The sequence below is a fragment of the Ranitomeya imitator genome, chromosome 5 (assembly GCF_032444005.1).
Source record: "Ranitomeya imitator isolate aRanImi1 chromosome 5, aRanImi1.pri, whole genome shotgun sequence".
Taxonomy (NCBI): domain Eukaryota; kingdom Metazoa; phylum Chordata; class Amphibia; order Anura; family Dendrobatidae; genus Ranitomeya; species Ranitomeya imitator.
The window spans coordinates 42,227,283-42,251,913 of record NC_091286.1 but is presented as its reverse complement, the minus strand read 5'-3'; the positions used below and the strand labels follow the sequence as shown (position 1 = coordinate 42,251,913).

Here is a 24,631-nt window from a genome sequence, read left to right as displayed (position 1 = left end):
GGACTCGTACTCTATAGGAGATTTTCTTTCCCTTCTGCAAATGTTGTCTTTATTATTTTTCTTTAAAATTTTACCTTTTTTTTTTTTTTAGCTAAAAATCTATATAAAATGGAATAAAAAAGAAAGTCCTCAATGGCGCGATACTGGGTAAAGAAATTATACAAATAGCCGTACGCTTGGCTTCCTGCAGCCGCCATCCTGTATTTATATTGCTTAGTACCGATTGCTACGTTTTGGGATCTTTGTGTTTTTACACATTTACATTTTTTTGGGAATGAGTCTTTTCTTTCCTTGAAATACCCGTGCCGCATCAGTGGAGGAGGGAAGGGAGAACATTACACTTCAGGGATGAAAGATGAAGGAGCTCAGAAAACACAAACAAAGTTTATTTTAAAGTTGATTTTTTTTCTCCCGAAAGAGCGACATTGCTCCACTATGAGCTCCGAATCCCCTGGGCAACACCGACATCAAAGCATTCTCCTCCATGCTTATTCCCAGGGCTACCATCTCTGAGCAACACTGTAAACCGTCTGCCAGCTACAAGGCTTGAGGTCCTCTGTAAATACTCCAAAGCCTCTCTGCTCAGAAATAACTCTGCTGCCCAAGACACTTGGCTGAGATAGAAACTACACAGTAATAATGTAGACTTCTGTGTAGAGCAGCGATGTCAAATCCCACCAAGGACAACATCTGCAGGGGGTTTGTATGTTCTCCCCAAGTTTGCGTGGGTTTCTTCAGGATTCTTCGTTTTCCTCCCACTCTTCAAAGACATACTGATAGGGAATTTAGATTGTGAGCCCCAATGGGCTGTAAAGCGCTGCGGAATATGATGGCACTACATAATTAAAGCTTTATAAATAGTTTGTAGGTCCTGCGGTGCCAGGATTGAAGTGGGAACGGAGCTGGGACACCACAGCTGTAATGGCTATTCTCGGGTACCATGGAAGTTAACAACTGATCAGAGTACGGATGCAATAGAAAGTATAGCCTATGCTTTCTGTTGAATCCTCCCTACACCACACTCAGGCAGGAGTTGTGCGCTCTTGATTCTTGAGCTGGGTACTTCTTGAGGGTCTGTTGAGCCATCGTTGGGGGTTCTCACTCCACCAATCTGCAGGCAATTAAAGTGGCTGTTAAATTTGAAAAAACATTCAGAAAGTTTAGTTACTCTCTAAAACCTGAAAATCAAATTCAGTCTAAAATCCAAATACATGACTTAGAAGACCAAGGATAAAAAAAAAAGTATATGTAGATACATAGGAAGGGAAGACCAGACAGAGTTGAGGAAAAGGAGAAAATGGCAGACTGGTATAGTGCAAAGTCTTCATATGGACCCGATGGTTCGGGCATCGGAAAAAGAGGAAGGTGAAAAATGAATCATCCATATCCATGACTTGTACTTCCATGCACTTTTATCAGGAGACTACGGTTCCACCATCTCAAAAGATCACGTTGTGTTCAAAAGGTCTCCCTGATCCATTGCACTATGGAAACCACCAACGCCCAACAGATCCCACTGATTAGGTTTTGGCAGTTTCCATCACTGTAACGGCAAACAGGACTGTATGAAGGACTCATATTACCACCATATCTGCTGGAATCTGTGTTGTGGGCTCCAATGTGGGTAGAAAGGCCGAATTCTCAGAAAGATTGCTATTGCTTCGACCATGGTATCACATGTTTGTTCTGAACCATTTTATGTGTGCAAAATACATTGACTCTAGTAAGAATGTTCCCTTGTGTCTTTACAGGTCTGTCGGATACATTACAGCTATGGATGTGTGTGTTGTGGCTACTTCAGTGTGAAGATCCAGAGGTCAGGGATGTTGCTGCAGATATAATTTGTGTGTATCACACTCAGAAAAATAACTCTTCCGGAACAGGTACGGCCATTATGTGTAAATTATAGTTGAGATGATTCATTTTTATACTGATGACAGATGGAACATGATACGTTTTTCTTTGTGCAGTTCATAGATCTGTGGTAGGGCATTTGGGGACACGAAGTCCTGCGAGGGTGAGATTATCATGGGAGAGTTTCTTCTTATATGGAACGTCAACTTAATAGCTTCTTGAAGATTGATGAAAATAAATTAAGTTTCTGCTCAATCCTCATTACATCTTATGTCGTGGGGCGCGGCAACCAGCAAGGCAGAAAAAGGTAGAGAAGAGACACCCATTGGATGCACTTCTCTCAAGTCCAGGAAAACAGCTGTGGCCCTCTTTATAATTTTGTTTTAAATGTGTCTGCATTTTATTTTTAGGAAGAAAAACTACCTTTTGACAATTAAGATCAAAAGGTAGCGTAGTTCACGTACAGGACCCGCGTGCGCAGTATGCTTTGCCCAACTGCGGGCAAAGCCAAAAAGCATTAGTACGCATTACACAATGCTGTAGATAAGCCCCTAATGGCAGTGGCCGCAGTTTATAGCGGCAAAATGAGGTGACAGATTCCCTTTAACTACTATTCTATTAGTTGCTGCCCATTGTTCAAGCTTATCTAGATCCTTATGAATCATCTCTCTGTCTTCATTGTAAGCTATCCCTTCTTTCTTTTACATTGTCAGCAAATTTGATTAGTTTACCTTCAGTTTGGGTATCTAAATTATTTATAAAAATGTTGAGTAACACTGGGGTCAGGACAGAGCCTTGTGGTACCTCCTTGAAACATTCTTACAATGGGACGTGCAACTACTTATTACCATTCTTTGAGTACGATCACTGGGCCAGTTATGAATCCACCTAACCCTAGACTTATCAATCCCATACTTTGTCATTTTTTTCAATAAGGATAGTATAAAGTCGAGATTCACTATATATACCGCATTTCCCTGATACACTCAGTCAGTGATTCCATCATAGAAGGAACCATGCAGGCTCTGGGTAATTACTGTATTCTTATCAAAGTACTTACATATGTCCTGTTTAATAATTTGTTCAAATAACTTTTTTGGTATAGAAGTAAGGCTAAATTCCTTGCTCCAACTTCTTTCCTTTTTGAAGATAGGGACAACATTTGCCCTTCTCCAATTTTCTAGGATTTCTCCTGATCTCCAGGATTTTTCAAAGATTCTGGCTGGTGCTTCTGCAATTTCCTCTGCTAACTCTTTCAATACCCTAGAATAAAGTAGAGGCTAGGAGCAAAAAAAAGTGCAAATAGATCAGAGAGCAACAACTATGTCAAATAAAATTATTCCATTCCGATAAGGCTGTGCGATACACAACCACGAACATGCATGAAACAGCCGTCGCAGATCCATGGGTCCTCAAACCAGTAAAGAGGGGAAAAACAGGAGACAAATGTAGTTTATCCACTCTGCTGGTAGGCAATTAAGATCCAGATGGAAGTATAATAATAAAGAATATTTATTCCAGATTTTACAGTCAACGCGTTTCAAAGTCATTCCACTCTTCTTCCATATACGGTTTATGTCCTGAGGAAGAAGTCTAGAATGTCTTTGAAACGCGTTGATTGAAAAACCTGGAATAAAAATCCTTTATTATACTTCCATCTGGTTCTTCATTGCCTAAAAGCAGCGTGGATAAACCACACTTGGCTCATTTTAATACCCTAGGTTGTAATTCATCTGGACCAGGAGATTTAAATTCATTTAAAGTAGCTAAATGTTCCCTCACCATCTCTCTATTTACAGATATTGTGGATTATTTTATTACTTCGGTGGCACAGTGAAGGTCAGACAGTGTTACAATTGCTTTCTTAGCGAACACAGATGCAAAATAGGAATTTAAAAGTTCGGCCTTCTCAACATCATTTTTGACCACTTCACTCTTTTCATCCTGTAAAAATCCTATAGCATCTTTGACTTTTCTTTTGCTTTTGAAATACCACCAGAATCCTTTTTTACTGCTTTTGGTCTCACTTCCCAGCCTCACTTCATTACTGGCTTTAGCTCTTCTAACTCTTGCCCTGCATTCCCTGCCAACAGCATTATTCTTCTTTAGTTATGCCCCCTCTTTCCATTTAATATACATTTCTTTTTTCCTTTTTAACAAGTGTTTGAGTTCTGTGTTCATCCATCCTAGTCTCTTTAAATAATTCCCGTTCTTCCTTCTTTTCGGGATTGTTACCAATTGTGCAGTGACAATTTCATTTTCCCATCCTTCTTGTACATTTCGGGACCTTTCCTACCCTATCAGGTTGCTGGCGGTGCCAAGGGTCAGGACATGTGGCTGCCATTTGCCACGTGACTGCTGAACCTATGGATTGCTGGGTTACTCGTTAGGTATCGATGTACTGCGGACGCAGTCGCCCCAGCTTTTAAACCCCATCTGTGCCAGGTGTGCGTCAACAGACACTGGGCGGAGGCTCTTTTGGACTCATGGGACGTCCATGGATCATTGATCTCCGCCTTAGAAGCCACTGGGGGAAAAGTCAGTCATTTGTGCACTTGCAACTCCGGGAGTATCGGATGGTGGAGGTCACCTTTTTCACTCTGTGCGGGGAGGTTAAACATGTGGTGGGAGTAGTGAAGACACTTCCTTACATTACTGTTTTGGGGAGAGACTTTCCCCTGTTGTGGTCCTTGTGGGAGAGTAAAATTCACCCTCCCAGGACAAAGATCTGTCCACGTGCGAAACCCGAGGATCCCGAGTCGGTGATGCCAGCCGTAGCGGTCACCTTCATAAGAAAAGATTGTAAACCGATAGGTTTCCCCTAGAGGTGTTGGCAGTAGAGGTTGAAAAGACCACAATAATCCCAGAGCTGGAAGTATCCCAGGGGATTTTTGTTACAGTTCAGCTTCAGGATCTCACAGTGACCTGGACACAGGAAAGAGCGATAGAAGTAAATGGGGTGGCTCAGCAACCTGGAGCCAAGGGAGTTTGGTCAACCACGAGTTGATAAAATCCGAGATGAAGTAGTGGAACAACCAGTAGTAACCCAAATGTACCCCCAGCGGAGCTTGAGAAGTCCAATAAACACATGTTGGGTTGTCACCTAGGGCTTAAAAAGACACAATGTTTCTTTTGGCCCAGGATTTATGCCGAGTTTCAGAGGTTTTGTGAGTCATGCCCTGACCATACGCACCATAATTTTGTGTAGTCCATTGATTCCGCTGCCGATTATAGAGGTACCTTTTTGAGCGAATTGCTATGGATCTGTTAGGGCCCATAGTAAAGTCAGGCTGTAGCCACCAACACATGGTAGTAGACTATGCTACTCATTACCCAAAGGCAATTTAAGGCAAGGGTTTTTGGCAGGTGCCTCTATCAGAGGCGAAAGAAAAGACCACCTTCATTACACCAGAGGGTCTCTATCACGATGTCATCTTGCCTTTTGGGTTACATGGGGCCCGGCCACGTTTCAAAGGCTAATGGACATAGTTTTAGAGCCCCATCAGAAGTACAGTTAAGTCCATATATATTTGGACAGATACAACATTTTTCTAATTTTGGTTATAGACATTACCAAAAGGAAAAAACAATTCAGATGCAGTTGAAGTTCGGACTTTCAGCTTTCATGGGAGGGTATCCACATTAAAATTGGATGAAGGGTTTAGGCGTTTCAGCTCCTTAACATGTGCCACCCTGTTTTTAAAGGGACCAAAAGTAATTGGACAATTGACTCCAAGGCTATTTCATGGACAGTTGTGGGCAATCCCTTCGTTATGTCATTCTCAATTAAGCAGATAAAAGGCCTGGAGTTGATTTGAGGTGTGGTGCTTGCATTTGGAAGGTTTTGCTGTGAAGTCAAAGGAGCTCTCCATGCAGGTGAAACAAGCCATCATTAAACTGCGAAAACAGAAAAAACCCATCTGAAAAATTGCTACAATATTAGGAGGGGCAAAATCTACAGTTTGGTACATCCTGAGAAAGAAAGAAAGCACTGGTGAACTCATCAATCCAAAAAGACCTGGGCGGCCACGGAAGACAACAGTGGTGGATGATCACAGAATAATCTCCATGGTGAAGAGAACCCCCTTCACAACAGCAAACCAAGTGACCAACACTCTCCAGGAGGTCGGCGTATCAATATCCAAATCTACCATAAAGAGAAGATTGCATGAAAGTAAATACAGAGGGTTCACTGCACGGTGCAAGCCACTCATAAGCACCAAGAATAAAAAGGCTAGACTGGACTTTGCTAAATAGCATCTAAAAAAGCCGGCACAGTTCTGGAAGAACATTCTTTGGACAGATGAAACAAAGATCAACCTCTACCAAAATGATGGAAAGAGAAAAGTATGGCGTGGTATAGCTCATGATCCAAAGCATACCACATCATCTGTAAAACCCGGCGGAGGCAGTGTGATGGCTTGGGCATGCATGGCTGCCAGTGGCACTGGGTCACTAGTTTTTATTGATGATGTGACACAGGACAGAAGCAGCCAAATGAATTCTGAGGTATTCAGAGCCATACTGTGTGCTCAGATCCAGCCAAATGCAGTAAACTGATTGGTCGTCGTTTCATACTACAGATGGACAATGACTCAAAACATAAAGCCAAAGCAACCCAGGAATTTATTAAAGCAAAGAAGTGGAATATTCTTGAATGGCCAAGTCAGTCACCTGATCTCAACCCAATTGAGCATGAATTTCACTTGTTAAAGACTAAACTTCAAACAGAAAGGCCCACAAACAAACAGCAACTGAAAACCACCGCAGTGAAGGCCTGGCAGAGCATCAAAAAGGAGAAAACACAGCGTCTGGTGATGTCCATGAGTTCAAGACTTCAGGCAGTCATTGCCAACAAAGGGTTTTCAACCAAGTACTAGACATGAACATTTTAATTATTTAATCTGTCCAATTACTTTTGGTCCCTTTAAAAACAGGGTCGCACATGTTAAGGAGCTGAAACTCCTAAACCCTCCATCCAATTTTAATGTGGATACCCTCAAATGAGAGCTGAAAGTCTGACCTTCAACTGCATCTGAATTGTTTTGATTAAAATTCGTTGTGGTAATGTCTATAGCCAAAATTAGATAAATGTTGTCTCTGTCCAAATATATATGGACTTAACTGTATGCTTCTATGTCCTTGAATGATATTATCATCTTTAGTCCCAACTGGCATACCCACCTGTCTCAGGTGCAAGCGGTAGTGGATTCGCTCTGAGCCACGAGCTTGACTGCGAACCCAATACAAAATATGCAATAGGTCTCGAGGAAGCCCGATACTTGAGGTACGTGATTAGCCGTGGGGTTATCAAATCCCAAATAAACAAAATTTAGGCCATTCAAAACTGACCTTGGCCTCTTACTATGAAACAGGTAAGAGCGTTCCTCAGCTTCATTGGTAATTACTGACGATTTATACTTAATTTTGCCGGGAGATCGGCTCCCTTGACCGATCTCTTAAAGGGAAGGAAATCAGTCATGGTTTGGTGAAACCTTTAGGCTCAGGAAGCATTACAATCCATGAACTTAGCGTTGTGTGGATAGCCCATCCTTACCAGCTACAACTACAAGAAAGGCTTTATCGTGCAAACAGATGCCACTGAGGTAGATCTAGAAGCGGTTCTGTCACTGGAGGTGAACGGGGAAGAATATCCAGTCACCTAGTTGAGTAGGAAACTTACCGTGGCAGAGAAAAATTATAGCATACTGAAGGAGTGCTTGGCTATTAAGTGGACCTTGGAGTTCCTATGTTATTTACTCGGATGACAGTTTCGCTTGCTAATGGACCATTTACTCTTGGTCTGCATGAGAAATGCCAAGTAGAGGAATGCTTGAGTCACCTGATGGTTTTTGTCAATGCAAAACTTTCGTTTTTCGTTGGGACATCAAGCTGAAAAGTCGCAAGGAAGTACGGATGCCATCACGGGTTGTTAATGTTCAACCCCTGAAGTTTGAACAGTGGGTGGTGGTGGGGGTTTTGTGCAGAAGTACCATACAATGCTTTACCATGCTCACAATGCAATGCATGCTCATAATCTGCAGCTTTAATTTCTTAAAGAACGATAAAATAGTCAAGAGTCATAGTCATGAATTAAAGAATTCAAAACTGCTATATATTATAGATGAACATTGATTCTGTGTCATAAGACAGAGAGACAGAGCTTCACTTAATATTGAAGAGTTGCTTCATTTTCCATTCTTTCCTGTCCAGTTTTGGTCTTCTGGTGTTAAACTCCTTAGCCTAAAGGATGTAACATCTTCCAGTTGGTAAAAAAAGAAACAGAAAGAGAAGGAAATTTGGGAATAACAGAAAGGAGCGGTGTGGCAGTGACACAGCATGGCCATTTTCTTTATAATCTTTGATGTCCTGATATTTTGCATAATTAAAAAAAAAAAGCAAATAGTTCCTAGGTAAGGCCCTGCATCTTGGCTGCCTCTGCTTCTCATAGGCAGTGGGTGGACGTTAAACAGCATAACCTAAGTTATTTTACCAGATGTCTTAGCTCAATTCCCTGTCACAGTTGTAACAGAATAATACTTCACTCATTTCAGAAAAGCATCTACACATCCAAAATTCATTAAGCCGTCATAAACCCAACAGACGTGGCAGAGAGAACGGGAAAATGAATTTTCAGCAAAAGACGTTCCCCGTTTGTTCTAGTAGAACATTTATAAATTCATCTTTTAGCTGGCACCTTACCTGTATATATAAGGAGATCCAAAGTTCCTTATGAGGGGAAGTGATTTTGGAGAAGCTGGAATACTTTCCATCTATGGTGGCAATCTCCAAGGTTCCCTATGAGGGAAGGTGATTGTGGAGAAGCTTGAACACTTTCCATCTGTGGTCGCAATCTCCAAAAGTGCAATGATGATGAATGTAAAAACCATAGAACGAAGACTTGGCCCGCCATCAAATCTGTGCATATAATTGGGAAGCCAACCAAATTAATCCCTCACTTATCAACCAAACCAGATGTGCAGTATTACAAGCCTGGAAATCCCCGAGAATTCCCATGCTGGTATGTAGCAGACAGCGGAGGGGAGATGCTAATCTCTCCATTCTGTCTATTATTATTATTATTATTATTATTATACATTTTTATAGCGCCATTTATTCCATGGCGCTTTACATGTGAATACGGGGCAAATATAGACAATTACATTAAACATGAGCAGATAACAAGGCACACGAGTACATAAGGAGGGAGGACCCTGCCCGCGAGGGCTCACAGTCTGCAGGGGGTGGGTGAGGATACACTAGGAGAGGGAAGACACTAAGAGCTGACACTGCAGGAGAGAGGTCCCTGAAAATAAGAGCTGACACTCTACCAGAGAGAGGACTCTGCCCATAAAAACTGACACTCTACAGGAGAGAGGACTCTGCCCATAAGAGCTGATACTCTACAGGAGAGAGGACCCTGCCCATAAGAGCTGACACTCTACAGGAGAGAGGACCCTGCCTATAAGATCTTACACTCTACAAGAGAGAGATGACCCTGCCCATTAAAACTGACACTCTACAGGAGAGAGGACCCTACCCATAAGAGCTGATACTCTACAGGAGAGAAGACCCTGCCCATAAGATCTTACATTCTACAGGAGAGAGGACCCTGCCCATAAGAACTGACACTACAGGAGAGAGGACCCTGCCCATAAGAGCTGACACTCTACAGGAGAGAGGACCCTGCCCATAAGAGCTTACACTCTACAGGAGAGAGGACCCTGCCCATAAGATCTTACACTATACAGGAGAGAGAGGACCCTGTCCATAAAACCTGACACTCTACAGGAGAGAGGACCCTGCCCATAAGAGCTGACACTCTACATGAGAGAGGACCCTGCCCATAAGAACTTACACTCTACAGGAGAGAGGACCCTGCCCATAAGAACTGACACTACAGGAGAGAGGACCCTGCCCATAAGAGCTTACACTCTACAGGAGAGAGGAACCTGCCCATAAGAACTGACACTACAGGAGAGAGGACCCTGCCCATAAGAGCTTACATTCTACAGGAAAGAGGACCCTGCCCATAAGAGCTGACACTCTACAGGAGAGAGAACCCTGCCCATAAGAGCTGACACTCTACAGGAGAGAAGACCCTGCCCATAAGAGTTTACACTCTATAGGAGAGAGGTCCCTGCCCATAAGAGCTTACATTCTACAGGAGAGAGGTCCCTGCCCATAAGAGCTTACATTCTACAGGAGAGAGGACCCTGCCCATAAGAGCTTACATTCTACAGGAGAGAAGACCCTGCCCATAAGAGCTGACACTCTACAGGAGAGAGGTCCCTGCCCATAAGAGCTGACACTATACTGGAGAGAGGAAACTGCCCATAAGAGCTTACATTCTACAGGAGAGAAGACTCTGCCCATAAGAGCTTACACTCTACAGGAGAGAGAACCCTGCCCATAAGAGCTTACACTCTACAGGAGAGAGAACTCTGCCCATAAGAGCTTACATTCTTAATGATGAGCGAGTATACTCGTTACTCGGGTTTCCCCGAGCATGCTAGGGTGGCCTCCGAGTATTTTGGCGTGCTTGGGGATTTAGTTTTCGTCGCCGCAGCTGCATGATTTGCGGCTGCTAGACAGGCTTAAATACATGTGGGAATTCCCTAACAAACAGGGAACACCCACATGTGTTCAGACTGTCTAGCAGTCGCAAATCATGCAGCTGCGGCGACAAAAACTAAATGTCCGAGCACGCCAAAATTCCTCTGAGACCACCTGAGCATGCTCGAGGAAACCCGAGTAATGAGTATACTCGCTCATCACTAGTGACCACCAACTCTCAGTTCATTCGGTGGACATGCACATTTCTATACATTTTAACACCAGATGGCGCCATACTACTGGATGGTTTTTAATATAATGTCAATGGCAAACATTGTTCATCTTCTATGATCCATACAGTGGATTAATTACTTAATGGTGGGACCTTTTGATTGCACAATATGTGGCCATGAGCTACATGTTGTATGACTGAGTCTCTGTACTCTTAACGTCTGTAAAAAAAACAAAAGGTAAAACAATCTACAATCATTATGAGTACAGGAGCACTAATCATAACATACAATGTTATAGACTCTGATTTAGATTAATAATCCTGCTTCCTTTCCTCGGATCACACCCACGCAAAGTCTAAGATCTCTCCACTCTAGTCATTATTCTGATTTACGGAACATATCCATATTATCAGATTAATGCCTCATTGTTTTCAAGCAATTAGTGTGATTCATGAATGTGAAGGTCCCATGACGGCGCTCCAATAATATATCACGGATTATATGAAAATTGCAAATTAAATATAAGAGCATTATCTGCACGTTTGGAATGTCCTGAGCGATGAAATGAGGCACCGCAGAGAATCCAGCTATTGTTCTAGTATTCATGGTAGATGTCACATCGGAGCATTGTGTGCGCGGTGACACTAATGTTAAGCATCAGTATTTGTAAAGGTGTGGTGCCTCGGTGCAGACTTTTACTGTCATGTGCATTAACGCAGGATGGCAGCACAGGCGGGAATGCCGGATGGATGGCAGAAGATGCAGGAGCGCCGGATGGCAGCAAAGGAGGGAATGCCGGATGGATGGCAGAAGATGCAGGAGCGCCGGAGGGCAGCACAGGCGGGAATGCCGGATGGATGGCAGAAGATGCAGGAGCGTCGGATGGCAGCACAGGAGGGAATGCTGGATGGATGGCAGAAGATGCAGGAGCGCCGGATGGCAGCACAGGAGGGAATGCTGGATGGATGGCAGAAGATGCAGGAGCGCCGGATGGCAGCACGGGCGGGAATACCGTATGGATGGCAGAAGATGCAGGAGCGCCGGATGGCAGCAAAGGAGGGAATGCCGGATGGATGGCAGAAGATGCAGGAGCGCCGGATGGCAGCACAGGCGGGAATGCCGGATGGATGGCAGAAGATGCAGGAGCGCCGGATGGCAGCACAGGAGGGAATGCTGGATGGATGGCAGCACAGGAGGGAATGCCGGATGGATGGCAGAAGATGCAGGAGCGCCGGATGGCAGCACAGGAGGGAATGCTGGATGGATGGCAGAAGATGCAGGAGTGCCGGATGGCAGCACGGGCGGGAATGCCGTATGGATGGCAGAAGATGCAGGAGCGCCGGATGGCAGCACAGGAGGGAATGCTGGATGGATGGCAGAAGATGCAGGAGTGCCGGATGGCAGCACGGGCGGGAATGCCGTATGGATGGCAGAAGATGCAGGAGCGCCGGATGGCAGCACAGGAGGGAATGCCGGATGGATGGCAGAAGATGCAGGAGCGCCGGATGGCAGCACAGGAGGGAATGCTGGATGGATGGCAGCACAGGAGGGAATGCCGGATGGATGGCAGAAGATGCAGGAGCGCCGGATGGCAGCACAGGGGGAATGCTGGATAGACGGCAGAAGATGCAGGAGCGCCGGATGGCAGCACAGGCAGGCCCCCACACAGCAGTCCCTGTGCCTCTATATGTGCTCATGTGCAACTTTTTAGTTTGTGAAGTTATCAGCCTCAAATTACAGTAGATGTTGGCCCAGCCCAAATGACCTTGCTGCTGTGAATTAATACTGAGATATTGTGTGCTAGGCTTTGAGAGTAATCATCATTTTATTTTTTACATTAATAGTTTACATGAAAATAACTATCTTATTAGAGAAATGCTCTTCTTTCTCCACCAGGTCTGATCTTTCACTTTCAAAATTCTCAATTCACTGGTAATATTTGATTTAAAGATGTTCCCTTGTCTACGATAGATGACAGTTGGTGCTTGTAAAGTTTTAGGAGAAAAAAACTCATTTGTTCAGACTGGCCTACCGCCTCAATGCATTAACCTAACGATCCCTGTGTGGCCTATTTATAATAAAAAAAAAAAATAAAAAAAAAAGGTTCCTCGCATCATGTTCTCATACACTTTATGCAGTATTAGCCCTCTGTGTCTGTACTGCTACATACTTAGGAAGGTAACTGGTTCATGCAGCTTTACATGAACACCTGAGCCTTACACTATAGCTGGTCCGAATAACTAAAGCAATTGTTACCATCCACCTCTCGTGTCTCCCCTTTTCCCCATAGTTTGTAAGCTTGCGAGCAGGGCCCTCACTCCTCCTGGTATCTGTATTGAACTGTATTTCTGTTATGATGTAATGTTTATTGTCTGTACAAGTCCCCTCTATAATTTGTAAAGCGCTGCGGAATATGTTGGCGCTATATAAATAAAATTATTATTATTATAAATAAAATTATTATTATAGGAGAACTGTAACTATCCTGACAGGAGAACTTGCAGCAGAATGTGTGTGTCCGGCCTCCAGCTCCTCCATCTCCATAACATTTTACTAGCACCAACTGCCATCTCCAATCTCAATAATGTGAAAAATTGTTTTCACCGAATACAGACTTTACCCGTGAATAGAGAGCGTAGAGTCAATCCAGGAGGAGAAAGAAGTCGATTTCTCTGATAAGATAGATTACAAAGTTGCTTATTTCCATGTGCACTATTATTTTATAAAATCAAAATGACGGTTATAATTTATATAACATTATAAGTACCTGTCATGTATTGAAAAAGGAAGAAAGTCAAGTGAAGATCCTCCAGGAACTGAGCTGCGCATTCATTTTCGGCAGTTTTCTGAAAGTGTTCTGTTCTGGCCATGGTGAGCACCAACTCCAGACATAATAATTCAAGCAATTAATGTCTATTTAGAGGTGTTATGGTGGCACTTGGTATTGATGGACATAAGGATGGTGGTGAATGTGTGTGACTGTGGCCCTGAACACTTCCCATTCAGTTCTCGGAGCTGGAGATTTGAGCTGCTGTGATGCAGTGGTGCGCTGTCCGATGTAAATTTCTTACCAATATGAGGAGATAGATAAAACCTTTATAAAATTCTTCAAATACCAACAAGTTTTCGGCTCGGCTTTTACACCTGCAATCCAGAAGGCTGCAATCCAGAGCCAAAAAACGGTTTGTGTTTGAAGAACTTAATAAAGCAAGTATCTCCACATATTAGTAAGAGATTTTCTTCTTTCACCCAACGGACAGCCCTTTACTGCACCCCAACAACACAAATCCCCTTAATGCCTAACTCGACGCTCATTACATGATGTCATTCAGTGCTCCCAAATATTTCCGCCTACAGTAACCCAAAAAAGCAAATATCATCCAGCATGTCCCTCAAAAATTCCAGTTACAGTGACCACCAAATGACCTTAAGGAGCATTAGCCATAAATGTCCCATAAAGTGCTGACCAACATGACCCTGACCTTACACCTAGATAAGTGTATGTTCTAAACAACATATCATTATTATTGTTAGCGCCATTTAATCCATGGCGCTTTACACGTGAAATGGGGTATACAGAATAAAAAAACAAGTCCAATAATCTTGAACGAAACGAGTCATCGACTGGTACAAGAGACGAGAGGACCATATGTCCGTAGATACATAGTATGCCCTTACTGAAAAAAAAAATCACCCTAATGCAAGAGGGGGGTGGAGGGGGTTCTTATTTTCAGAAAGTATCCACACCTTTTCTTTCGTTGGGTGCCTACCCTTGGAACTCTAAATATTCTCTTTATGTAACATTCCCAGTACTTCCACTGTGGATGGAGTCCAAACATCATAGCCAATGAGTATCCGTGCCCAGCTGTGTTTGAACCTTTATGTATTACCCAAGGTGATTGCCAAAGGCACCGTGCCCATGCTAAACTGAGAGAAGGCTCGGGTTTCTGGATTGGGGTCCACACCCGTTCACTCACTATATTAGGATTTCCTAGTTTCTATATGGAGTTGTAAAGACAACTTCTTTGAAGATCCATAAAAGTCCTGGAATTTTCAATATTTTTTTTGTTTTAGGGACGAGACTCCATTATTTTCTTCTCCATATTTCTGTAAAATTTGCCAGCTTAACCAAGGAGTCTTATGGTGGCTGACTTGTGTTTGATTAAGTGTTTTTCGTCTTCAAAGCCCTCGTATGCAAGTTCAAGTTACTGAACCCAAATGAATACATAACACTCGGCATAATAACTGCTACAGATCGCCTTGGCCGGGGGAGTATCGGCTTTCGCCCGCACTATTTGTTTTTCTTTCTAGTTTCTCTTATTTGTACAGTCTTTGGCTTTGACCATAATGCAGTTTCAAGTTTTGACAACTCTTCCAGCTTTCCCTTTTTTGGACTCAAATCCTGCTGTCACCATTTCCTTCCAATTTCTCACTTACTGGCTTATTGTGTGCTTGTGATATATGGAGTATTGAGTCTCCATCTTTTATGACGTGTAGTTTTGTTGTCCACCTTTTTTGTTCTATATTTTATACCTGATTTTTCTTATTATTCCCTTCAACACGTAATCAAATGGATTTCCAATTCTTGTAATTTTCGAGTGCTGATATAAATTATCCAGATCAGAGAGCGGTATGTTCATTTTTTTTTTTCTAAAAATTTTCCCCATTGATTTCACCACTCTGCGAATCCACACATAATACATTGAAAAATATAATGGATTTTGCTGCAGATCAAGAATGAAATTTGCAACAATTTTTTTTCCTCCTTCACATGTGAACCTACTCCAATGGTGTAGATATGGGCATTTTATCTTGTCCGCTTTCAGACATGCATATTAGAGAGTTCTCACTTTTCGTTCCAAAGCGTAGGAAGAATGTACAAGCAGTATCGGAGGGGTCTGATAGGACGCACACCAGAGTATCCTATTGCACATGCTGCAAGCTTGATTCATAGGCAGACACCAACTTTTGGCAGTGTTTATGACGAATTTTTACCCCTTCTTCCTTTGATGGGAAAAAAAAAATAACACACTCAGAATATGGCAACACAAAAACAATTGATATTTTAAAAAAATAGTAGATTGTAATGCAGAAAAGAAGGAAAACATCATAAAAAAATATATGGATCCCCATAATCTACTGACACGTAGGGTAAAGTTAACACATCATTTATCAGTGGCGTACAAGTCCACACTTGCGCACTCCTACTCCCTTCTTACAAGGATAAAAGTTCCCCATTCTGCCAAATTGGTGCAAGTCAATCAGTCAGAATGCCACTAATTAATAAGATATCACCCATCCCTGGGAAGAGGTAATAGCATTAATCATTCATTCAAAATGGCAGCTCTCTGTTGCCCAGATGTATTAATATTTTACATCTGTTTGTATAGGTTTAGAATTCCAGACTTGGTTTATTAGGTTTTTTTTTTTTTTTCTGAAAATCAGGTAATGTTTTCAATTAATAACTTCCTAGAAGCAAAATTCACAGTTCTATGGCAGAAAAAATGTTCACCCCAAGCAGCTTTTTCATCCCTTAATATCCGGCTCTAAGATCTAACCTTAAAGAAGGAGCCCCCCTTTTGAAATTCCAGTTGTTTACCCAAAGTGTTTTTTTTTTTTTTTTAACCAGTCTTTCATATGGAAATCTGCATATATCTGGAGTTCAAAAGAAGCCTGGTGGACCACTGCAGACCCTCTTATCCAGGCCTTAGTGTTTGTTATTCCAAGTCTCACTACAACCAGGCAGAAAATGGACTCCTTTATGTAACACCTATTTGTCTCTGGGAAACATCAATATGTCACAGACCCCAAACAAAAGGAGGAGGAGGAGGAGATGTTTTCTATGTTTTTCACTGTGGAAGTTGCATTGAAAAATGACTTTGGCTTTAAGTTGCTCCGGCTTCCTGTTCACTATCGAGGCAGATGGTGTACAATCTTCTGCATATCTTGCATTCTATTTAACATCTTTTCCAATGATACAAAGTTTCGTACTGTTTTACCACGTGGAGGTCGCCACCTGGCGTAGGCAAGGGTTAGGGTATGTACTCACTGATTTTTTTATTGGTGGATTTTGGTGCCCAGTCCTATTGGTCTAAAATGGGAAAACACACTGTTTTTTTTCACCCTCTTTTAAGCATTTTTCTTGAAAATCAATTGGAGTATTTGAAGCGTTTAATGTTAATTTTGGAGTAGAATGTTCTCTAAAATCCTCATAAAAGCTTTGCCTTTAAATGAACTTGACAGCTGATATATGTTGTCTGTCCCAGCGGTTTGTCCCACAGGCAGCATGTATCAGGCACTGGCTGTATGATCTCAGCCAGGTATGTTTGACGGTGACTTTGCCAATACGCGCATGCACTTGAACGGGTTGCGCCGTGGTACATGAGAAGCCTTTTATGTTCCATAGCAATTCTTTATTGTACCAACTCTTTTCGGCCCCAGACTGGCGCCTTTCTCAAGGTAAAAAAAACAAATCACTTTACATGCGCATGTAGACAGAGACCTGTCGATGCAGGGCAGCCGGTGACCAGTCTCCCGTGCTGCTCGATCATCATCAGCTTTTATGTTTCCCTTTGAAACACCACAGCATTTTAGAATATATGTCAGACCGTCATTCCAGGCTTGTGTAACGTAAATCGCACGGTCCTTGCATTGATGTCTATGATCTCACAATTACGAAGCATATGAGCCTCCTCCCCTGCCGTGTTTGTTGCGCCAGAACTGATGGACCTTGTGAGGAGCCGACTTGTTGACTCTGATATTTTGCCTGGACGTCCACCTCGTGGCTTTTGACTAGATAGATGGACGTTGTTTCGTATTCTTACAACAGTCATGGAGCTCACAAAATGCAGATTGGCGATTTTGTTGTTTGAGAGACCGCTATAGATGAGCTGCCTGATGCTGTTTCTTGGGAAATCTTCATGGCTTCTCGATTCGAACCAGTGACCTTTCACTTGGGAATCATCCTAGTAACACATTGAACTATGAGGGAATTATTATTATTATTATTTATTGTTATAGCGCCATTTATTCCATGGCGCTTTACATGTGAGGAGGGGTATACATAAAAACAAGTACAATAATCTTAAACAATACAAGTCACAACTGGTACAGGAGGAGAGAGGACCCTGCCCGCGAAGGCTCACAATCTACAAGGGATGGGTGAGAATACAGTAGGTGAGGGTAGAGCTGGTCATGCAGCTGTTTGGTCGATCGGTGGTTACTGCAGGTTGTAGGCTTGTCGGAAGAGGTAGGTCTTCAGGCTCTTTTTGAAAATTTCGATGGTAGGCGAGAGTCTGATGTGTTGTGGTAGAGGGTTCCAGAGTAGGGGTGATACGCGAGAGAAATCTTGTATACGATTGTGGGAAGAGGAGATAAGAGGGGAGTAGAGAAGGAGGTCTTGTGAGGATCGGAGGTTGCGTGTAGGTAAGTACCGGGAGACGAGGTCACAGATGTATGGAGGAGACAGGTTGTGGATGGCTTTGTATGTCATGGTTAGGGTTAGGGAATGTGAGAACAGGTTGTATTTTGTAGTATTATCGAACAAAAAGATTTTTCCACCACCAGGAGCAAAACCGTAACAATGCAGTGACATGACACAAATCTGTAGAACTAATCATATGCTAAATAGTTGGAAGTCAAACTTATGTACGAGACAGCCAAGGTGATGGTCTATAAAATGATGGTAGTCTCACGTTCCATGCAGTAGTGGATGGTGAGATATGGAGCCTGAAAGTTAAAAGTTCAAAACATTGTTACACTTTTTGTTTATCCGTGTAATCCAAATCTGAGTTTCCCTACTCCAGCTGATGGTCTACATAAGAGGAGGCACTACTCCATTCACCTCGATCAGAGGCCTATCGCAGAGCCAAGGAGCAAACAACTGTATTCGGTAGGGTGTCTTTCACGTGAAGTATGCAAATTGCCTCTTCAGAGAGGAAGAGGACTTGATCTCTAGCGCCAGCTATTGTAACTAGCAATCATAAAAGTCAATATCGACCCTTTAACGAGACTTGACGTATGACTTGGGATAAAAACCAAACCAGAATATCAGTTTGCAGACACGTGTTTCGGGGTGTTGACCCTCCTCAATGCAAAGCAAAATATAATTTGACTGTATGAGAGGCCCCTGACTCTGGTCTAAGGGGTAACCTTTCTCCTTGTGGAGAGTGACATGCCAGTGCAAGGAGACTTATAGGCCATGCAAGGCTCCTCTGGTTTGACTTCTATTCTTAGTTGCAGGGGAATACCGCTATACTGTGTTAAGACAATGCTAAAGATGCTCCTGATTAAATTAAAAGCCCTAGTATAATAAATATGAATTACAAAACTTCCGTGTGATGCTCCTCCAGTCAAGTGGAGGTGCTGCAGTGGGGACTAGTCACAGGCTCCTTGCTTCTATTATGGCCACTGATGTTTTTGCCATTTTTGGTTCCCAAACACTAAGGAGTTCAAAGGTTAGATGGTCACAGGTTCCTGCTCAGATTTTAGATAATAGTACTCTGAATCTTTAGCGAGAGCCCAGTTGTTCGTGCATTTGATCAGATGTGGTATATTGTTCGGACTTCCACCAGACAACCAGTAATTTTTTAATCCGCGATATTGACTTTACATTACAGCCATTTGTAACTCATTAGCGCGTTTTTGGTTCTCAAGGACTTTGGCCTCCGCCACCTTATAAAATTTTTGGCACGTGCTACCTAATTATTCACCACCTCACACACACCATTGTAATTTCCTTCTACAATCATGGCTTGGGGCCAGATGTGTCACCGGTATTTCACGTTTGAGATGCTGCCAGTTGACACTTATTTTTGCAAAAAAACATTGCTGCGATTAAATATCAGATGGCTTGTTTTGTTTTGCTATGAAAGAAAACTGTGGAGTGTTATACTTTTTTTTCCTGCTGACCTCTGGCATTATAACCGCTTTGTGGTTTTTTTTTATCGAAGGAGGGCCTTACTTTGTTGTTACTCTTCCATGCATTTAGGTGTAAACCTCTGGAGGTTTGTTTTATTGCTGCTATTGGGAGGTGAGGACACAGGAAGGTATTGTGTTCACTTTCAGTAAATCTAGATTCTTCCCTTTGAAATCTAATTGAATTACTGATCCATGGCTGTGCAAAGTCTAGACCGATTCATACTAATAAAAAAGTCTTTGCAAGGTTTAGATTGGAGTTACATTATTCTAGGTAATGAAGAGCATTGGTAGGATCTAGAGAAGAGGACCATCTGTCCTCCTGGTCATGTGATACAGTGCATTACATTGTTGTGGCGATAATTTATACCATGTGCAATGACTGAAATACAGTCTGGGTCCCGTCAGACCAACATATTCTAAGTGGGAGGTGAGTTCAGAGCAGAACTGTATTCGCATGGGATGCCCAAGCGAGTTGAGAGCAATCTGATCCTTAAAACCTATCGAGTGTTCCTATACTGCGTAACCACTTTTTATGGCTTTTTTTTTGTGCTTTCTTACACTTACGGTAATATTATACTGTGTGACTCTTAAGTGGCTCCACCGCATAATTTTACTCTTCCATGTAGACCCCAATTCTAATTTCCGATATATGGGTGAGATAGACTTTTTGTTACGTGCTAAGTGTTTAGTTATGTGGATGATCCTAATTCCAAAATATACACATCTGGGCGAGGATTTGGCCATTCCTGGAGGTGTTTGATGCAGATATTTTACACTGTACACAGAGGGAACCAATATCAGGAGCTTTGTTTTTCTAGTTTATCATGGCTTAAGGTTCTGGCGCCAAAGGTTTGATGTGCGGGAAATCCTTATGTCCGGTTAAATTGAGAAGAAACCTTAGCCATGATAAACTTTCAACTATATTTCTTCTGTAAATTTTTAGTTTTTTTTTTCCTTTGGATCTGCTGTAGTGTACAGTGTATAAGATGAAAACAATTGTACAAAAGGTCCCTAATATGTTATTTACTGATGTATGAATATTTTACGTGAGTTTGTGCTACTGATCTCCCTTCTGATTTTGTGTCAACTTAGGTGATGTCAGAAGAACTTTAAATTCAATTTCCATCTTCATCAATATTTGCTTCCCAGCTGGTGTAAATAGGACTTAATATGCCTGTATATTTGGGGAAGTGTGGCTGTCGGTCGAAAGATCTTTCGGCCGACAGCCATCTCACCTATATACAGGAGTGCTCATTTTGCTGAAATCTGAAGTTTCACATGAATTCAAACATTTTGAGATTCAATTTCCGGTTTCCAAAATAAAAAACATGCCCAGCACAATTTCCCACACTGCTGGGGCATCAGAGAGCAGGATAATGTCATCTCTGCTGCCCGACTAATCCATCTGTTTTCCCGCTATTCCCCGGCCTCTCCTCTCTGTGGATTCCTGCACTGGCTCCCCATTACCCAAAGACTCCAGTTCAAAACCCTAACCATGGCATACAAAGCCATCCATAACCTGTCTCCTCCATACATCTGTGACCTCGTCTCCCGGTACTTTCCTGCACGCAACCTCCGATCCTCACAAGATCTCCTTCTCTACTCCCCTCTTATCTCCTCTTCCCACAATCGCATGCAAGATTTCTCCCGCGCATCCCCCTACTCTGGAACTCTCTACCACAACATATCAGACTCTCACCTACTGTGGAAGCCTTCAAAAAGAACTTGAAGACCTATCTCGTCCGTCAAGCCTACAACCTGCAGTAACCACTGATCGAATAAACCACTGCACGACCAGCTCTATCCTCACCTACGGTATCCTCACCCATCCCTTGTAGATTGTGAGCCCTCGCGGGCAGGGTCCTCTCTCCTCCTGTACCAGTTGTGGCTTGTATTGTTCAAGATTACTGTACTCGTTTTTATTATGTAAATCCCTACTCACATGTAAAGCGCCGTTGAATAAATGGAGCTATAATAATAATTTTGCATTTCCGCATAGGCCTGCCCATAATGTCCTGCAGCTATGACATCTAGCGGATTATCATACCTTGTACAGTAGTGGTCAGTACCTGGGTCATCAAAGATCAGCGGTTCCCAGCTGAGCATAGTTTGTACATCAGAGTCGTTTTCCATCTCCATAGTCACTAGGTAAGTTTCTCTCTCCTGTAGAGTGCAAGCTCTTATGGTCAGTGGGGTCCTCTATCCTGTAGAGTGTAAGCTCTTATGGTCACTGGGGTCCTCGCACCTGTAGAGTGTAAGCTCTTATGGTCATTGTTGTCCTCTCACCTGTAGAGTGTAAGCTCTTATGGTCAGTGGGGTCCTCTCACCTGTAGAGTATCAGCTCTTATGGTCACTGGGGTCCTCGCACCTGTAGAGTGTAAGCTCTTATGGTCATTGTTGTCCTCTCACCTGTAGAGTGTAAGCTCTTATGGTCAGTGGGGTCCTCTCACCTGTAGAGTGTAAGCTCTTATGGTCAGTGTTGTATTCTCGTCTGTAGAGTGTAAGCTCTTATGGTCAGTGGAGTCCTCTCTCTCTCCTGTAGAGTGTAAGCTCTTATGTTCAGTGGGGTCCTCTCTCTCCTGTAGAGTGTAAGCTCTTATGGTCAGTGGGGTCCTCTCACCTGTAGAGTGTAAGCTCTTATGGTCAGTGTTGTATTCTCGCCTGTAGAGTGTAAGCTCTTATGGTCAGTGGGGTCCTCTCACCTGTAGAGTGTAAGCTCTTATGGTCAGTGTTGTCCTCTCACCTGTAGAGTGTAAGCTCTTATGGTCAGGGGGTTCTCTCACCTGTAGAGTGTAAGCTCTTATGGTCAGTGGGTCCTCTATCTCCTGTAGAGTGTAAGCTCTTATGGTCAGTGGGGTCCTCTATCTCCTGTAGAGTGTAAGCTCTTATGGTCAGGGGGTTCTCTCACCTGTAGGGTGTAAGCTCTTATGGTCAGTGTTGACCTCTTTCTCTGCAATCCCAAGATTTTCAATATTGCCATTCACCGCAAAGTGAATTTTTATGGAAAATTAATCAAATTTCAATTTCAAAAGATCCAATCATTGCTATTATTGGAGTATGACTTGGCGGGTGTTGATATTTTTGTCTTTTGTTTCAATTTATTGTTGTCATAATCCCAGCTGTATCACACAGAATTAAGTCAATTATGGATCAGTCAACAGCCATCTTTTAAAGCCACTCTGAATTTTTACTGAGATGTGGACATGAAGAATTATTATTGTTATTCTTGTGCCGTGCGGAGTTCTGTGCTTGGTAAATGCACGCGGCCCTGAGAATAATTGCTTAAACGCTGCATAAACAAAGTCATTAATTCTAATATAAGTATAGAAGCTGGACTAACACAGCTCTGCAGTGTGCACGCTCGGCTACACGATGGAGGTCACGTTGTGTTGAGTTGATGACGTGTTTGTATATATGCTCATTTTGCCCTCCAGCTTGTGTAAGAGTAGTTCTGCATATGTATAATAATCCACTATAATATGCCAGGGTATTACTTTTAAAGGGGACCTGCTGCTTTGTGTGCAGAATATTTCCCCTGGAGAAGGCAATATTACTCTTTGCCGAGCAGGCAGACATGTTTTGCTGCAGGAAAGCATGATGGTGGAGCAATTAATTAACACCACATCATTTTGTACCAATTTTAGTTGGCCTTTTTGGTAGCTGGTATGAGTTACTTTACATAAATTTTTTCCAATAATGCATTGCTTTTAAAATTACGCAGCCATTAAACGAACCTCCATTTGCCATATACAAGCCAATCATCAGTCGTTCGATGCAACGAGAACTCTCTGCACAGAATGATCATTCTGTGCACATGAAATATCATGAAATATCCTCATCGCCAGCACATCTCCGGCCTACACAGGATGATGTGCTGCCAATAACTATTTCAAGGCATGAATGCTTCAGTCACCCATTGAACAAGCTTTTTTGTTTGGGGATTGCCATCATGATTATGAAACTTGTTAAACGGCGAATAAGTGTACTAACGAATGCTCGTATCCAGTTATCGACTTGATTAAATGGGTCTTGAGTTTCCATACTGTGTTGGGTCTAGATTAACATGACCACTGTTCTCGGTTCCTAAAAGGACGGTAGACTTTCCAACAGTCTTTAGTGGAAGATCCGCCTATTTTTAGGGATATTATGACCGATTTTTAAGGTCACGATGACCAACTGATTAAGAAGGCTTCTCTTATGCATGCAGTTGGTTTTCATAGCTATTAAAGCAATGTCTGACTCGCTGGTCATTGCAGGGGAAATATAAATGTATGGGCAACACGGTGGCTCAGTGGTTAGCGCTGTTACTTTGCAGCGCTGGGGTCCTGGGTTCAACTCCCATGAGAAATAACATCTGCAAGGAGTTTGAATGTTCTTCCTGTCTTTGCCTGTACTTAGATTTCCTCCGTGTTTTCTGGTTTCCTCCAACACCCCACTGATAGGGAATCTAGATTGTGAGACCAATGGGGACAGAGATGATAATGTCTGTAAAGCGCTGCGGAATATGATGGTGCTATTTAAGCAAAGCGTAATAATATAAGATTTCAGGCCGGGCAATCAACTTAAAGGGAACCTGTCACCCCCAAAATGGAAGTTGAGCTAAGCCCACCGGCATCAGGGGCTTATCTACAGCATTCTGTAATGCTGTAGATAAGCCCCCGATGTATTCTGAAAGATGAGAAAAAGAGGTTAGATTATATTCACGCAGGGGCATTCCCGTTGCGGTCCGGTTCGGGGCCTCCCATCTTAGGATGACGTCCTCTTCTTGTCTTCATGCTGCAGCTCTGGCGCAGGCGTACTTTGAGGGCAGAGCAAAGTACTGCAGTGTGCAGGCTTCGGGCCTCTCTGACCTTTCCCGGCGCCTGCGCACTGCAGTACTTTGCTCTGCCCTCAACAGGGCAGGCAAAGTACGCCTGCGCCGAAGCTGTGGCGTGAAGACAAGAAGAGGACATGCTCGTAAGAAGATGGGAGGCCCCGGAGCGGACCGTGACGCCCATCGCACCAGACCGCCCACCCAGGTGGGTATAACCTAACCTCTTTTTCTCATCTTTCAGGTTACATCGGGGGCT

At 43.0% G+C, this 24,631-nt stretch overlaps 1 protein-coding gene across 1 annotated transcript in view; it reads left to right on the top strand.

The window, feature by feature from the left end:
• The window catches only part of THADA (THADA armadillo repeat containing), a 626,363-nt gene that overhangs the window by 532,052 nt on the left and 69,680 nt on the right, over positions 1 to 24,631 (top strand). Inside the window, exon 37 of the mRNA XM_069768603.1 lies at positions 1,752 to 1,883. Within this exon, the coding sequence (XP_069624704.1) occupies positions 1,752 to 1,883 (132 nt within the window). The remainder of the gene's footprint in view (positions 1 to 1,751; positions 1,884 to 24,631) is intronic.